Source organism: Argopecten irradians, chromosome 1 (assembly GCF_041381155.1).
Source record: "Argopecten irradians isolate NY chromosome 1, Ai_NY, whole genome shotgun sequence".
Classification (NCBI taxonomy): domain Eukaryota; kingdom Metazoa; phylum Mollusca; class Bivalvia; order Pectinida; family Pectinidae; genus Argopecten; species Argopecten irradians.
Genome location: NC_091134.1, coordinates 22,233,351 through 22,249,933, shown reverse-complemented (window position 1 = coordinate 22,249,933; position 16,583 = coordinate 22,233,351). Strand labels below are relative to the sequence as shown.

Sequence of the window (16,583 nt, the reverse complement as noted above, 5' to 3'; positions counted from 1 at the left end):
CAAACATTATTGGAAAACAATTAATATCACTGATATTGAAGGAACTCAGTTTTTCTTCTATTTTGTCATATATTTAGTTAGATTAATTAAAAGCCAAATGTTAACAAAATTATGTGTGCAATAATGGATATGACTATTTAGGGGGAGTGAACTCAAGGGAGACAACTGGCTCACTAGAATATGTAGGATGCATTTTATCAATGGAATTTCTTCTTTTGATTTAAATAAAGATATTGCAGTGATTCTAGATATGTTGTGAGGTATCTATGAGACACTGAATTTTTACCCTGAATTTGGAATTATCTTATTTTTGTGCAACCAAGTCTGTGAAAACAGCTGGTTCTCGGATCAAATTTTGATATCTCTACCAGCTTATTATTCAAACTGTTGAGCTATGTTTTTTGTTTTGTTGTTTTAAATTGTTGAGCAGCTTGCAATTCGCTACTCAAGTTTTATCACTGAGTGAGATGTTGATTCGGATATTGGTTTGTTGTGAGGTTTGCATTACAAAAAAAAAAGAAAGCAAAACAAAAAAAATCTTTGCCTTTTCAAAAAAATTGAGCGTCTTTGCATTTACGATAGGACAAATGGGTATACTGGAGTAAAGATATACCTGATCAGATAGAGAATGTTAGCGGGACATTTTGTCTACCTGTCACAATAGAGAATGTTAGCGGGACATTTTGTCTACCTGTCACAATAAAACAGTTACTTCTGGCAGTCTGCCCATCATCACATACAATACTGCTGTTAACCTCTACCAAGGTTACTTTACACCTGGTAACAATTTAAAGTTTTCATCTGTAACGTCTGCCCCAGTTTATATTGTTTATAAAGAAACATTAGACATTCATTTGAATATATTACTACAAACAAAGGTGCCAAACCATCAGGCATAGATGTTTTCTTAAAATAAAATGTACACAGAATTTAAATGTTTTTAGCAACTGAAACATGTTTCAAATCATTTAATTTATTTTAAGATTTTTTCATCATATACTTGTAAAATAATTTTCTTTTGAAATGAAAAGAAACCTTACAATCTTTAGTCACCTGTCATGTTAGCATGGATGACAGGATTTTGCTGTTTCAGTTGAATACCCAATAGATGTACCTTTAGGCAAAAAAAAAAAAAAAATGAATTTGAGTAAGTATAATTGACCATATCTACCATTTTAATGGCTCAACATCATCAACATAGAATACAAGGCAAAGATCAATTCAATGAAAACTCCTGCAGCCTACCCATCATCTATAGGGATAGTCTAAATTCTTGTTAGGGAAACTTATGGGACTGATCACAGAATTACCAAATTCTGTCAAACAAAATCTAAAGTAGAAGCTATGGAAAGTGAATATGAAATCCTGAAAATGTTTATGCCTGACTTTTACACCTATAAAGGATCTGGAGGAGATTGTGCTGATAATGACAGTTATAGGGGCGTATCAAAGGAAATCAGTGATATTGCATCCCTATGCTAAGTATAATACATGTTAATTATACAGTAAAACCCCATCATTGATATCTACTGGTGGTGCTGAAAGATGATCCTCCGAGAATCAACACCATTGTGACACCGGATTTAAATTCTGTCTTTATTAACATGTACAGACAAATATATTACCTGCAGTGTGCATCTGTCTATGACGCTAAAACTATTTATTAGTATTTAATATATATTCAGGAATAAGCATAGTTCTTTATCATGCTATTGTCAAATGTTATTGCCATCCATATTCTTCTTGAAATGCGATATTTTTAATGGTTTGCAAGGTTTAATCAGGGATAAAATTGATATAAAATGGTCTTAGATGAGGCAATCCATGTCTTCATATTCTGTTTATATGAAGATGAATAAAAAGGGGAATACCAAAATGAAAATCCCAAAGGTGAGCCTTTCAATTTTGTGTCTTTTGTAATTTAATATGCTACCTGTTCCTGGATATCACTATCACATCTAGGATGGAATTCATACAAATTCTGGGAATGATCTGCATCATAAGGCATTAAATAAAAATAAAGATATAAATTTTGAAAGTGATTCAACACATTTTTTTTTTTTACTTTTTAAAGGTAAATTTAAATCTTTAATATATTTGAAGTTATGTATTTGAATGTCAACAGCTCATTTTCTCAGGTTCCAAGTGAAACGAACCCAAAGAAAAAAATATATATACCCCTGATAAAAATATGGTATATGAATACCTGTTCTGAATCAGATTTCAGAAGTGATAACTATCTCAACAATTACCCGGGTAAAACTTGCTCATGTTCTTAAGAAATCAAGACCTTAAAATTTAGGGTGAACGTTGCCAAGGTTACGCAGGTATAAGAAAAGATATAATAACAATCGTGGTTTAGGTGCGGGAATGGACTTGTAGGTTCAAATCGTGATGGTTTCTGACTTCCTGGATAAATATTTAATTATTTTTAAATAATTTGAGTGAAAAAAGTGTTACCTTTGTCAGCATTGAAAAAGGATTTGGAGTTTTAAAATGTTTGAAATGAAGTTAGAGGGCATTAAGAGTCAGTCAGTAACCTATTGTAGTTTCAGAAGGTGAGAATAAGTTGCATTACTGCTGTGTGAGTCAAAGTTCCAGTCTTTTAGAGGATGGTGGCAGGCCTCTTTTGTTATTTCCATCCATCAAACATTTCTGTTATCCCCTTTTGTGATTCATACCCTGGACAACTCATTTAAATCAATCCATTGACTCACAGATGAGGCGAGAGATAATTTTCACTGTTAAACATTATATTACTTTATCCTGAGACATAAACAAAACCCAATGGGTAGCTATCTTATCAGAGCTGATATCCCTGTTACTCTATTAACAATACATTAACACTCATCCACAGATTTAATGCTGGTTTGAAACTTTAATTTAAAGTTAAATGTTTCTTGGTATGCCTCTTTAATGATCACCTATATATTTGGATGAATGTGTGACTAAAAGGCTATGATTGTTAGTGGTCGAGTTCTGACCCAGGGTACTATCAAAGGTCCAGACCATTGTGGTTTAGATCACATTGATATGAAGTTGAAATGGAATTATGATATATGGGATATTGGATTCATACTGGTATTGTCTGAGCTTATAAGTGTAACGAAATAGATCTGTAGTGATAAATTGGTTGATTACAACATTGACCTCCACAAACTCAGGTGAAAACCCTGATGTACATGGTTTAATGCTGCTTCCATTGTGCTTCTCAGAAAGCTGAGAAATAACCTGTCTATACTGTTGTAGTTATTTCACTGATTAATACATCATTTCACTCTGTTGTAAATATAGAATGCAGACAAGCTGATATCATGTGGAGAAAAGGTCATATAATAGTAATTCTTGCTCATATGGGCGAAGCAGCAAACTACAAAAAGCATATTAATGTATTGTTATAATGATAACATATTCGACAGAGCTTCTAATTCATTGACATCTATATATCTTTGTAGTAGATATGATATTTTGAGGGAAAAGTTCCAACCTTAGATTACCACAAAATAAATCCAAGTTGTAAATCAACAATGAGTCTTTGAGATAACATTTCAAAGCTAACCATCATATTGACTTACCTACATATGGTTATTAGGTATACTGGTTTTTCACAAGACCTGTAACATAACCCTAGCAGCAATTTTTACAATAACAAATCTATCGGTAATGTCAGAGATGAAGATTTGTTCACGGAATACAACTGTTCTCAACTAAAAATAGACCCAGGTGTTCCAAGAGAGGAAGAGTAATTTGCTTCATTGAGGGAACTCATGTATAAATCTAGGTCAATTATGTTGTTTACCTTGATAAAGTTAAGTTACACATAATATTTCAAGGCGATCATGACATCAAACAAAACATTCCATGGAAATATGCTGGATATCTAATCTTATTCACAGCATCAATGAGTTGTGTTTTCATTTTCAATACACAGAAATGTGAAGCCTAACTGCATGTTTGGTAGCCAACACCTCAGTGGTTCTTCTGTGTGGTTATCAGACTTTGTTGTTTGGTGTGGACAGCTGTCTGGTTTAGTCCAGCCCATCATTTGTTTATAAATGTCAGGGAAGCTGACTGGTTTAGGGATAATTAGACTGAACTTGATTGTTTGTACAGTGTCCTGATCATGACCCAGGTAGAACTGCTATAGAGTTAAACAAACCCATATATTATCTACCACACTGGCATTTATATGACTCTGAGATGTGGACAAGATTTCAAATTAAAGAAAGAAGATAAAAGAAACAGACATTGACTATAGGTGTTGTTTGGAGTCCAGTCTTATATTTCTTGTAAATGAGGAAAACATCCGTATTTTTCCAAACAAAAAGTTGCCAAACAGTCCTCCTGCTTTCCCATTTAGCAAGATTCTCTCCCCCCCCCCTATTAAATCTGTCCCCTAGATATAGTAACAAATAGTCACTGAACTGACATGAATGATAAATTTCACATATACATAATTATATAATCCATCGTTTACTGTAAATCAAGTTTCTTTCACATGCGATTTACTTTCATGAATTTCATGATCCATTTGTAAATTCATTAAAGTTCATCTCCAATAATTAAAATCTACATCATATTTTTTTATAAAGATTTCCATTAAATTCTTTCGATGCGCAAATTTTAATCTTCGTGAACTTGTTTTGAATTGAAAATTGTGAAATTAATAGCCATGAAAGATGGTTGGTTTATAGCATTTACTTCAAAAAGAAAAAGCTACACTGGAGGCAATGACTCTTGAATTCATTATGATTATATTGAGATATCTTCATAATCATATCTTGTCATTTTAACCATATTTTGATTTTCATATCACGCTTCTGGATTGTTCCAAAATTAAAAAGCCATGTGCCAATATGAAATAAACCTTCATGATCTGACCTTGATACTAGACAAAAATCTGATATGATGGCTATCTGGTCAAACGAGTCAAGTGTCAATTGAATTGACGCCCCAAAATTGGATTGACACCTGAATTTGAAACAAGTCCATCAAAATGAAGTAAGTTTCCTATTCACATGGAACAAAATGACTTCTTATCTTTATCTTAACTTTTTGTGAATTGGAGTAGCAATAACATTAATATTCATTAACAGTGATTTGCATTTGTTTAGCAGACATGATACCTATGTAAGACTAGATCTATTAAAGGTCATTCCTATGTGCAATTGAAGGTCATATTTTTATGGAAGATTTAAATATCTGAACAGAAATTGTGATTGTAACCTTGTCTGGCTTAGTGGGAGTTTTCACATAAAAGTACATGTAGCCATTTTCATGATGTATCCAGTCTGTTTTTATTAGAAAATTGATACATTCAATCAAGTCGTAGAGACCACACAAGGGAAGATTAAAAAATGCTGCAGAAAAAGAAGTGATTTTAGGAGATTATATCCTTCACAGTAATCAGATGTATGTGATACATTCAGGGGAGTTTCAATATCTACAAAGTGTATAAGGACTTTTTTATGTTTCAAGAAGATATTTCATTTTTGCACGAGCTCCCTAAATTTTATATATATAAAAAAGAAGAAACAAATTTCTAAATTAAGGCATGTTGTTACTGGACTACGTTTTATATTATCTTCACTTACATTTGCATAATAAGGAGGTAAATTGTTCTGAAATGACCAAATATAACATATATTATCTTCACTTACATTTGCATAATAAGGAGGTAAATTGTTCTGAAATGACCAAATATAACATATATTATCTTCACTTACATTTGCATAATAAGGAGGTAAATTGTTCTGAAATGACCAAATATAACATATATCTTGAAGGAAACTGATTTATCAATTGTTTTATCAACAAACAAATGATTCAGTTTCATTTTTTTTTGTTTTGATTGGTGAAAATGCCTATTTGAACATGTTTCTGATAATTGTTTGCTGTAGTGTCATAATTTTATAACAATGCATGTAAATGAGATAAATGGTTATTTAAGTGCTATTTTGTATAATTTACATCAAGGGCAAGCGGCCCAAACAGCAACCATATTTAAAAAGTTCTGAAAAGTGGTGCAATTTTATCAAAGTGTTTTATTGTCAAGAAACAACAATCAAACTAAATAAGCTAATTAACCATTTAACAAAAATTAATGAGACATAATCTGTATGTGAGGGCTTGAATTATATGTAATTTTTAAAAATATATCCATTGATATTACTTCAGTTGTAGGTGTATCAGTTGTACTAGATAAACTTCATGTGGATAAAAGGTCATGAATCTTGTGAATTTCTACTCCAGCCAATCAGATTAGTATTGTCTGAATATTAATGAGTTGAAACAGATCTAGGCCTGTTGCAGTGTGCAGTGTTGTCATTTTTAACATGTTTGGGTATAAATGTTTTATTTTGACACCAGTTTGAAATCTGTTTTCAGTTAACTTCGTTTATCTTGTGTGCATTTTGAATTTGATAGTTATGGATATAGGTCATTGATATAAGATAATATTCTCCTGTTTATATTTCTAGGAAAATAGTGATATGATGATACAATTTTATCAAAAGTCACAGGCATTAACAAATTTCTCATAGAAAAAAGTATGTGTCAAGGCAACTGGTCCACATTCTAACCAATGGATATGCTCTCATTATAAGTGACAAAACAACACAGCATGTTTGGCAATATGAGACAAAGTATCCTTTCATCTCCTTACCCACTTTTACTGTAAAAGCCAGTAAAATGTAGTCGTTTCATTATAAGCATCATCTGGATATGAAACTTATTAGAATAACTGGTTTGTTCTGTGTCAATAAATAAGACATGAGTGTTGGTGTCCTGCTCACTGCTCCAGTGAGAAAACACTTTAGAGTTAGCAAGCACACCACCATTGTACACATACAGAAGAACCTCAGGTGATGTGTGCTTGTTCAATGTCTTTTCAGTGAGATAACACTATAAAAAGGGCCAGTGTATCAATAATACAAAGAGTCACAACACCAATATACTACTTTCCAAAACCTACATTCACATAAGCAACACATTTCATGCATGGGAAGCCATTCTTAACTTACCCTAACTCATTTAACCTTAAGTCTAAATAAACCAAACTCTTTGAGAGAAATGTTTACCATAACCAAAACCAGTTCTATATTTTGATTGTAATGTTATGAATTTTGTATTACAGTACAAGATCCTGCTGTATTCTGTGGATGGACGATGCCTGGCTAAATACAGTGCCTATGACAACTCTCTGGGTATCAAAAATGTGGCCTGGAGTCCTACAAGTCAATTCCTCGCCATCGGAAGCTACGATGAAAAGGTATCATTTCTTGGTATTAAGTCGTTTAAAAGCATTTTTTAATAGTTAACAGCCAGGGTCAATGTGAGATGAGGGATGGAATGTAGATGCTGGTGGCTACTTAATCCAGGAAATGTATGTTAGGGTAAGTGAATGATAAAACCACAGCAGCTAGCACATTTCTCGGCCAACTGAGAAACACAAACCATGTTAATGTCTAACCTTTGACTTTAATCTTAGATTAGAAGTCAGATTACAAGCCAAAATTCTCTATTCAAACCAATCATTCATGACTCTTTGTTATGCAAAATACTAGTTTGATGATCGGGTAGTTTATCATGCAAATAAAATTGGATCAGAGTTAACATATAATTAGATTCTGAGCACATGTGCCAAGGTTGAGATGTGACATCATTAACATATTAAAGATAAAAATATTTTTAAATATTGACAAAAAATATGCATACATCACATATACTAGTCCCTAATAAGCTTTAAACAGCAGACATACCTTGAACGACATTGTATTTTGATGACACGTGGTGCACAGCTACACTAGGCTGAGAGAATCCCTAAGACACAAGAGTCCTTAAGACTCGGTAGCTATCTTTGTGGTTAGGATTGAGGGGTATATGTAGACTGTGGACCTGTTACATCCCTGGGAGTTTCAGTCCCCAGGGCTGATAAAGACATGGCAGAAAACCCTAAGGGTCAGTATAGGCTCACGATAATGATTGCAATCTCAGGGTTTCGGAACGCGACAATGAGCACTGATAAAGATTGCAACATAGACCGAGCTAAGGTGATACTAGGTATACCTAGATAAACAAAGGGATGGTGTTAGGATGGGGAAAGGAAGTAAGCCATACTTACCTAGACGTGGAAACAATAGATTTCGAAATACACACATGTATGATAATGATGAAGATAATAATTTCTTTCTTTCTTTCTTTCTTTCTTTCTTTCTTTCTTTCTTTCTTTCTTTCTTTCTTTCTTTCTTTCTTTCTTTCTATCTACTTTCCTTTATTTGTTTTATTTTTCCTTCACTTATAGCTATTAATTTAGTTCACTTTCTTTCTTATCTCTGTTTCCCTAATTTTCTCCTTTCATATTTCTTGTTCCATATTCATTCTTGTTTTCTTGTTCTTTCTGCTTCCTTTGATTTCCGTTTTCCTTTGTTATAGTTATCATTTTATATGCACAATTTTAGTTAAATAGTAAAATAATAAACAAACAAATAAATGTTCAACCTAATTTCTTTATTATAGAACAGATTAAAAACAGCCTTGCAAAAAGAAAAAGAAACACCTGAAACTAGCAACCAGTCGAGTAAACAACATATTTAAAAAGCTAAATTGAATATTTGTTTAACTTGATATATAAGTAGTGTTGATTCTGTAATCTGTGCATTTGACAGAAGAACAAACATGTCTGACAGATATGATGGTGTTATTCAGGCATTGTAGGTGACCTTTCTATGAACATCTAAAAGTAGAAGCCAGGTCACCCCTCGACGGGTAGTAGATGGCAGGTAAACACAAACGGAACTTTCAACTTTGTACCTGTCAGTTGATATCAGAGTCTTAAGGATGTTTGTGTATTGAGATCTTGGTCTATAACTTGCTTGATCATCATTTGAACCTAGGAATATCTATCAAATATTTCTCAGGAAGGCATTCTTGGTGATACAACAATGGATTAGTCTCAGGGTCAGGACTGGAAGTTAGAAAATAAATGATTGACAGCATCATAATAAATAAATGCAAAGCAACTTTTATCTATTTGCTGTTTAATACTGTTTGCTAAGCTTATAGAAAGTGGAGTAAAACATTATACCTGATAGTGTACAGTACATCGTAATACCAATAAAAACATAAAATTAATTCCTGGTAGTGTACTGTACATTAATTGCAATGCCACCTCATTTGAGTTTCTAACTTGTATACCAGTGGTGCAGGACTGGTGGTAGAAATTGTCCACAGAGATTTCATTATCTTTCAGGTGAAGTGATACAGTTGCAATTTCAAGGGGAACTTTTTCTATACTATCTGTATGGCATAACTAATGTAATAGTATAAGACTCTTTCATACTGCATGTGGATATGAAGGATAGGGATATTCTACCTGAGGGTCACAAAATGTAGTAAAAGCCGAGGGTTTTGCAACATTATGTGATCTCGAGGGTAGAATATCCCTATCCTTCATATCCACTTATGAAAGTGTATTTTTAGCCCACCATCATCAGATGGTGGGCTATTCAAATCGCCCTGCGTCCGTGGTCCGTCGTCCGTCCGTAAACAATGCTTGTTATCACTATTTCTTAAAAACTGCTGCAGGGATTTTGTTCAAACTTCACATGGAGGGTCCCCTTGGTCCATATTTGTGCCATACAGATTTTGAGGCAGATCGGAAAAACAAGATGGCCGCCAGGCAGCCATCTTTGATTTTGGCAGTTGAAGTTTGTTATCGATATTTCTTGAGAACTACTGAAGGGATTTTGTTCAAACTTCACATGGAGGTTACCCTTGGTCCCTAGTTGTGCCATAAAGATTTTGAGGCTGATCGGAAAAACAAGATGGCCACCAGGCAGCCATCTTTGATTTTGGCAGTTGAAGTTTGTTATCGATATTTCTTGAGAACTACTGAAGGGATTTTGTTCAAACTTCACATGGAGGTTACCCTTGGTCCCTATTTGTGCCATACAGATTTTGAGGCTGATCGGAAAAACAAGATGGCCGCCAGGCAGCCATCTTTGATTTTGGCAGTTGAAGTTTGTTATCAATATTTCTTGAGAACTACTGAAGGAATTTTGTTCAAACTTCACATGGAGGTTACCCTTGGTCCCTTTTTGTGCCATACAGATTTTGAGGCTGATAGGAAAAACAAGATGGCCGCCAGGCGGCCATCTTGGATTTTGATAGTTAAGGTTTGATATCCCCATTTCTCAAAAAGTGCTGAAGGGATCTTTCTCAAATTTAATATGTAGGTTCCCCTAGGGCCCTTGTTGTGCATATTGCATTTTTGGACCAATCGGTGAACAAGATGGCCGCCAGGCCGCCATCTTGGATTTTGATAGTTAAAGTTTGTTATGGCTATTTCTCAGATAGTACTGAAGGGATCTGTCTCAAATTTCATATGTAGCTTCCCCTAGGGCCCTAGTTGTGCATATCGTGATTTGGGACTGATCGGTCAACAAAATTACTGCCAGGCAGCCATCTTGGATTTTTATATTCAAAGTTTGTTATCGCTATTTCTTAGGGCTGAAACGATTAGTAATTTTTGTATTCGATTATTCGGTCACATGTAATCGATTACTAATCGATTAATCGTTTGAATTGAAGGCAACTATATTGTTTACTACTGACTACTGAAAACGTCCGCCATGTTTATCAACTAATAATAACACCTAACGTTACCGTATAATATGACAGAGGACATGCCTTATATAATATAAGCCTACCAACAAATAAGAAAAGATTTATTTACAAAACAAACGTATTTTATCCCAAATTAGCTCTGAATTCCGTTCCTGTGTTGTCTTCCGTAACATCGTTTAAATCAAAATCTGCTAACCCGCTGTTTTGACGTGACCTTCACACGTACGACTAATCAACCAAATCTGGCCGCCACGGAGCGACATGACCAAATTTTTGTCAATGAACTTTTTTATTTCCGTGATTCAAAAAATAAAATAAATCAACAACTCTTATATTCAATTATAATATGAACAAAAACTTTCTTTTTATATGATAAACACATGCAATAGTAAAATTTAAATGTTCAAGATTACTGCTCCTTCCGCTCCCGAGTGTCACGGCGGCGATTAGGCCTCCGTGACGTAACAACATGGAGTCGATCGCTAGTGAAAATTGGCGAACAGCGTGTTGCAAGCTTTCTCATGACATCCACTTTTTCATTGATTAATGACTTTAACTTCCACAGAGACGTAATTTAACAAGTATTTCTCAAATCATTTATGTTTTGTTGAGTTCAAAACATGTACATAAAGAGATGAAACTCCAGTCGGAATGACTTACTCAGAAATCCATGATCTGTCAACGTGTTTAGTCAGCTTACAATGCACTGGCTATGCATGTTACGATTAACGATTAATAAAATCTTTAATCGATTATCAGCAATTCGCTTCATTAATCTAATCGCCTCCGATTATTCGACTAATCGTTTCAGCCCTACTATTTCTCAGAAAGTGTTGAATGGATCTTTCTCAAATTTCACATGTAGGTTCCCCTAGTTGTGCATAAAGTGATTTGGGACCAATTGATCAAAAGGTGGCCGCCAAGGAGTCATCTTGGATTTTGATAGTTGAAGTTTGTTACCGCTATTTCTCAAAAGGTACTGAAGCGATCTGTCTCAAATTTTATATGTACGTAGTATGTTTGAAAAAGTTTAAAAAGTAGAGAAAAGATCTATTTTTCCTTTGTCAGATATAGATCATTCTTTGGTGGGCGCCAAGATCCCTCTGGGATCTCTTGTTCTTTCATACCTTGACGTTTTCTTGCAATTTTACTACTATAATATTCCGCCATTTTGAAATAAATTAGAAGAAATCCACGACTGAAAGTGAATTTTCCATACATGAAAATTACGTGATATTTTCAACACAAATTCCTATGCTTGCATCTTTTATAGTAAAACCAGTCAATTTTGTGAACAAAAATGTTAAAATTTACCGAGGAAATAAAAAATTTGTTGACGCTGTGACGTCACTAGGCTTTATTGCATGCAATACAGCCTCAGACGACATGAGTGTATTGCCCTAGACCAGCCAGTATTACACGTGTAGGTATGAAAGAAAATATCTTGTTGTATTAGTGTAGTCCCAATGATTGATTATAATCGATGTCTAATCAAGAAGACAACCAATTTCGATTAATCGATTATGATATATTAACATCGATGATCTGTATCAAAACAGGAAGTGGGAATATATTCGACTTTCATTTTCTCTTACACAGACTTTATGCCATTTCTCTCCTTAGCAATGACTTCGTACCAAACCTGTTGTTGAAACAAAGATGATAACAAAATAAACATACATATATAGGCTTAATTAGTTCATCAATAAAGATTGTTTAGTTGACTTAAGTTAGTTTGATAATAAATTAGGATATGAAACTATGCAAAAGGAAGCCAGTGTGAAAACACAATGATTTAATGGCGGCCAGCAATATCGTGAAACTTTTAATATCATGTATAGGCCTACATTTTACATTGTTTCACTCATATTGAATTTTAAAAGTCAATTTTACCGGTAATAGTTCTTTCTTTGGGTAACATCATAAGCAACTGAAAACATGAAAAGGTTTTAAAAAACTAAATAAAACTGGGTATGTCCAAATATATTATTATTTTGATAAGTGATATCAATAAAAATTCATGCAATCTTTAAAAATAGCTAACATTTCTAAGAAATTATGTAACAAATGAGTAACCGATTAATAATCGAAAATCGATCAGTTGACAGCCACAGATTTTATCCGATCATCGATGATGAAATCTTAACTAATTCCCAACACAATGTTGTATATTCTTCATTGTCTGTTGATTATGCCAATTAGATGGACCAAAAATGTCCATGGTATGATTGTATTCTGGATGTGACTACTGTATGTTTATGATTCATGTTGTGGTTATGATTGTATGAGGTGACTACTGTATGTTTATGTCCATGGTATGATTGTATGAGGTGACTACTGTATGTTTATGTCCATGGTATGATTGTATGAGGTGACTACTGTATGTTTTTATGTCCATGTATGATTGTATGAGGTGGTGACTACTGTATGTTTATGTCCATGGTATGATTGTATGAGGTGACTACTGTATGTTTATGTCCATGGTATGATTGTATGAGGTGACTACTGTATGTTTATGTCCATGGTATGATTGTATGAGGTGACTACTGTATGTTTATGTCCATGGTATGATTGTATGAGGTGACTACTGTATGTTTATGTCCATGGTATGATTGTATGAGGTGACTACTGTATGTTTATGTCCATGGTATGATTTGTATGAGGTGACTACTGTATGTTTATGTCCATGGTATGATTGTATGAGGTGACTACTGTATGTTTATGTCCATGGTATGATTGTATGAGGTGACTACTGTATGTTTATGTCCATGGTATGATTGTATGAGGTGACTACTGTATGTTTATGTCCATGGTATGATTGTATGAGGTGACTACTGTATGTTTATGTCCATGGTATGATTGTATGAGGTGACTACTGTATGTTTATGTCCATGGTATGATTGTATGAGGTGACTACTGTATGTTTATGTCCATGGTATGATTGTATGAGGTGACTACTGTATGTTTATGTCCATGGTATGATTGTATGAGGTGACTACTGTATGTTTATGTCCATGGTATGATTGTATGAGGTGACTACTGTATGTTTATGTCCATGGTATGATTGTATGAGGTGACTACTGTATGTTTATGTCCATGGTATGATTGTATGAGGTGACTACTGTATGTTTATGTCCATGGTATGATTGTATGAGGTGACTACTGTATGTTTATGTCCATGGTATGATTGTATGAGGTGACTACTGTATGTTTATGTCCATGGTATGATTGTATGAGGTGACTACTGTATGTTTATGTCCATGGTATGATTGTATGAGGTGACTACTGTATGTTTATGTCCATGGTATGATTGTATGATGTGACTACTGTATGTTTATGATGTATATTGTATGATGTATGAGGTGACTACTGTATGTTTATGTCCATGGTATGATTGTATGAGGTGACTACTGTATGTTTATGTCCTTGGTATGATTGTATGAGGTGACTACTGTATGTTTATGTCCTTGGTATGATTGTATGAGGTGACTACTGTATGTTTATGTCCTGGTATGATTGTATGAGGTGACTACTGTATGTTTATGTCCATGGTATGATTGTATGAGGTGACTACTGTATGTTTATGTCCATGGTATGATTGTATGAGGTGACTACTGTATGTTTATGTCCATGGTATGATTTATGTATAGTTGAAGGTGACTACTGTATGTTTATGTCCATGGTATGATTGTATGAGGTGACTACTGTATGTTTATGTCCATGGTATGATTGTATGAGGTGACTACTGTATGTTTATGTCCATGGTATGATTGTATGAGGTGACTACTGTATGTTTATGTCCATGGTATGATTGTATGAGGTGACTACTGTATGTTTATGTCCATGGTATGATTGTATGAGGTGACTACTGTATGTCTATGTCCATGTTATGATTGTATGAGGTGACTACTGTATGTTTATGTCCATGGTATGATTGTATGAGGTGACTACTGTATGTTTATGTCCATGTTATGATTGTATGAGGTGACTACTGTATGTTTATGTCCATGGTATGATTGTATGAGGTGACTACTGTATGTTTATGTCCATGGTATGATTGTATGAGGTGACTACTGTATGTTTATGTCCATGGTATGATTGTATGAGGTGACTACTGTATGTTTATGTCCATGGTATGATTGTATGAGGTGACTACTGTATGTTTATGTCCATTGGTATGATTGTATGAGGTGACTACTGTATGTTTATGTCCATGGTATGATTGTATGAGGTGACTACTGTATGTTTATGTCCATGGTATGATTGTATGAGGTGACTACTGTATGTTTATGTCCATGGTATGATTGTATGAGGTGACTACTGTATGTTTATGTCCATGGTATGATTGTATGAGGTGACTACTGTATGTTTATGTCCATGGTATGATTGTATGAGGTGACTACTGTATGTGTATGTCCTTGGTATGATTGTATGAGGTGACTACTGTATGTTTATGTCCATGGTATGATTGTATGAGGTGACTACTGTATGTGTATGTCCTTGGTATGATTGTATGAGGTGACTACTGTATGTTTATGTCCATGGTGTGAAAGTCTCTAAATTGAACTGCTTCTGTTGCTTAAATTTCACAACTGCTCTCTGTAAAATATTACAGTTATTTTAGATGTCCTCACCAGTAAATAGGCCGGTGGCGGGGGGAGGCATTATTAGTGTTACCCATGCTATTCCATCTCGAGTGGTCTTGTTTTATATAATGTCGTAAGACATTTCCAGTTTTATCAAATGATATCACATGTAATTGGTTTTATGGTCGTTATTAATGACACATTAAATTACTTAAGTGTATGAACATTTACACTGACTATCCCTATTTATGGTGGCTTTAACCTACTTAACAGGTTAGATGAACCCTGCATGCTTATCATGGTTTTATAAAAGTGTGGATTACTTAAAGTACAGCTAAAATCCTAAATGTGTTGATCTTTCTTGAGTAGATATTATTTACCAAAAAAAAAAAAAAAATTCTTGTCATTAAATTTCATGGATCCTGATTAGCACTTTTATAGTCCAGATGTCCATAAATCTGTATGTTTTAGGTATTTCTTGATTTTTATCAAGATTTTATTGGTTTGTGGACATGAATAAAATGTTCAATATTGATACTGAATTCAGTATTTTGGAACTGTTATCTTTTGTTTGTCTTCAATATATTTGTGCAGAATATCTGTTTTATTGTTTTGGACACATGCACTTTAAACCATCCATTGACATTTGTACAGTCATTCGTTTCAAAATCAATTTTAAAAATCATGAATTTACCTTTGATTTAAAAAATATGCCATTTCAAAAGTGGTTGAAATGTACTTCTGGTCTACATGTCAGGTATACTTTGTGAGCTCATTAAGAGAACATGCCCGGCCACACTCCACACAATCACAGGTGTACAAAGTACTTTCTCATTTAACTTCCTGTACCTAGCACTCTCCTCCCTGTGCTAATGATGTAAGATGGTAATGGAGCAGGCTAATAATTAAAGGTTATATATTCCATGGATTTGTCGTACAAAAGATCTCATCTGTGGAAATGAACTCCTTCCTACGTCATCAGTATTGTTGGCGATACATAACGCTTTCTTGGCTGGCTGACATCTGAATACATTGGTAATGGTTGACACATGATTTAAGTATTTAAATTTGAATGATTAGGGTGGTACCTATAATTAATTTATGTCCATCATGAGAAAAATCAAATGCATGGACAAATTGCTAAATTGTGTTTACCTGTAATGTTCAATATATTCTAAAACAATTGTGTTTTATTGTCCAAGGCAGAATGTTGCCACCACAAAAGATAAACATTGATTTCTTCATCAAAAATAATGTTCTGGTCAATTATACCATTCCTGATAAATTATAACCATTTAAAAGTGGCTTTTTCCATTAAAAGATATGCAAATGAGTTTAACCCCTGACCCTCACAGCAGGATGCATGTTTTT

The 16,583-nt window shown here is 34.0% G+C and overlaps 1 protein-coding gene and 1 long non-coding RNA gene across 2 annotated transcripts in view; one reads left to right on the top strand and one right to left on the bottom strand.

The window, feature by feature from the left end:
• LOC138320945 (WD repeat-containing protein WRAP73-like) overlaps window positions 1-16,583 on the top strand; it is a 47,483-nt gene that overhangs the window by 21,805 nt on the left and 9,095 nt on the right. Inside the window, exon 8 of the mRNA XM_069264272.1 lies at window positions 7,136-7,270. Within this exon, the coding sequence (XP_069120373.1) occupies window positions 7,136-7,270 (135 nt within the window). The remainder of the gene's footprint in view (window positions 1-7,135; window positions 7,271-16,583) is intronic.
• LOC138320954 (uncharacterized) lies at window positions 8,183-16,253 on the bottom strand. Its single transcript, XR_011208265.1, has 2 exons — window positions 15,907-16,253; window positions 8,183-8,965 (listed from the first exon to the last, which is right to left on the bottom strand). It is a non-coding gene; the product is annotated as an uncharacterized lncRNA (long non-coding RNA).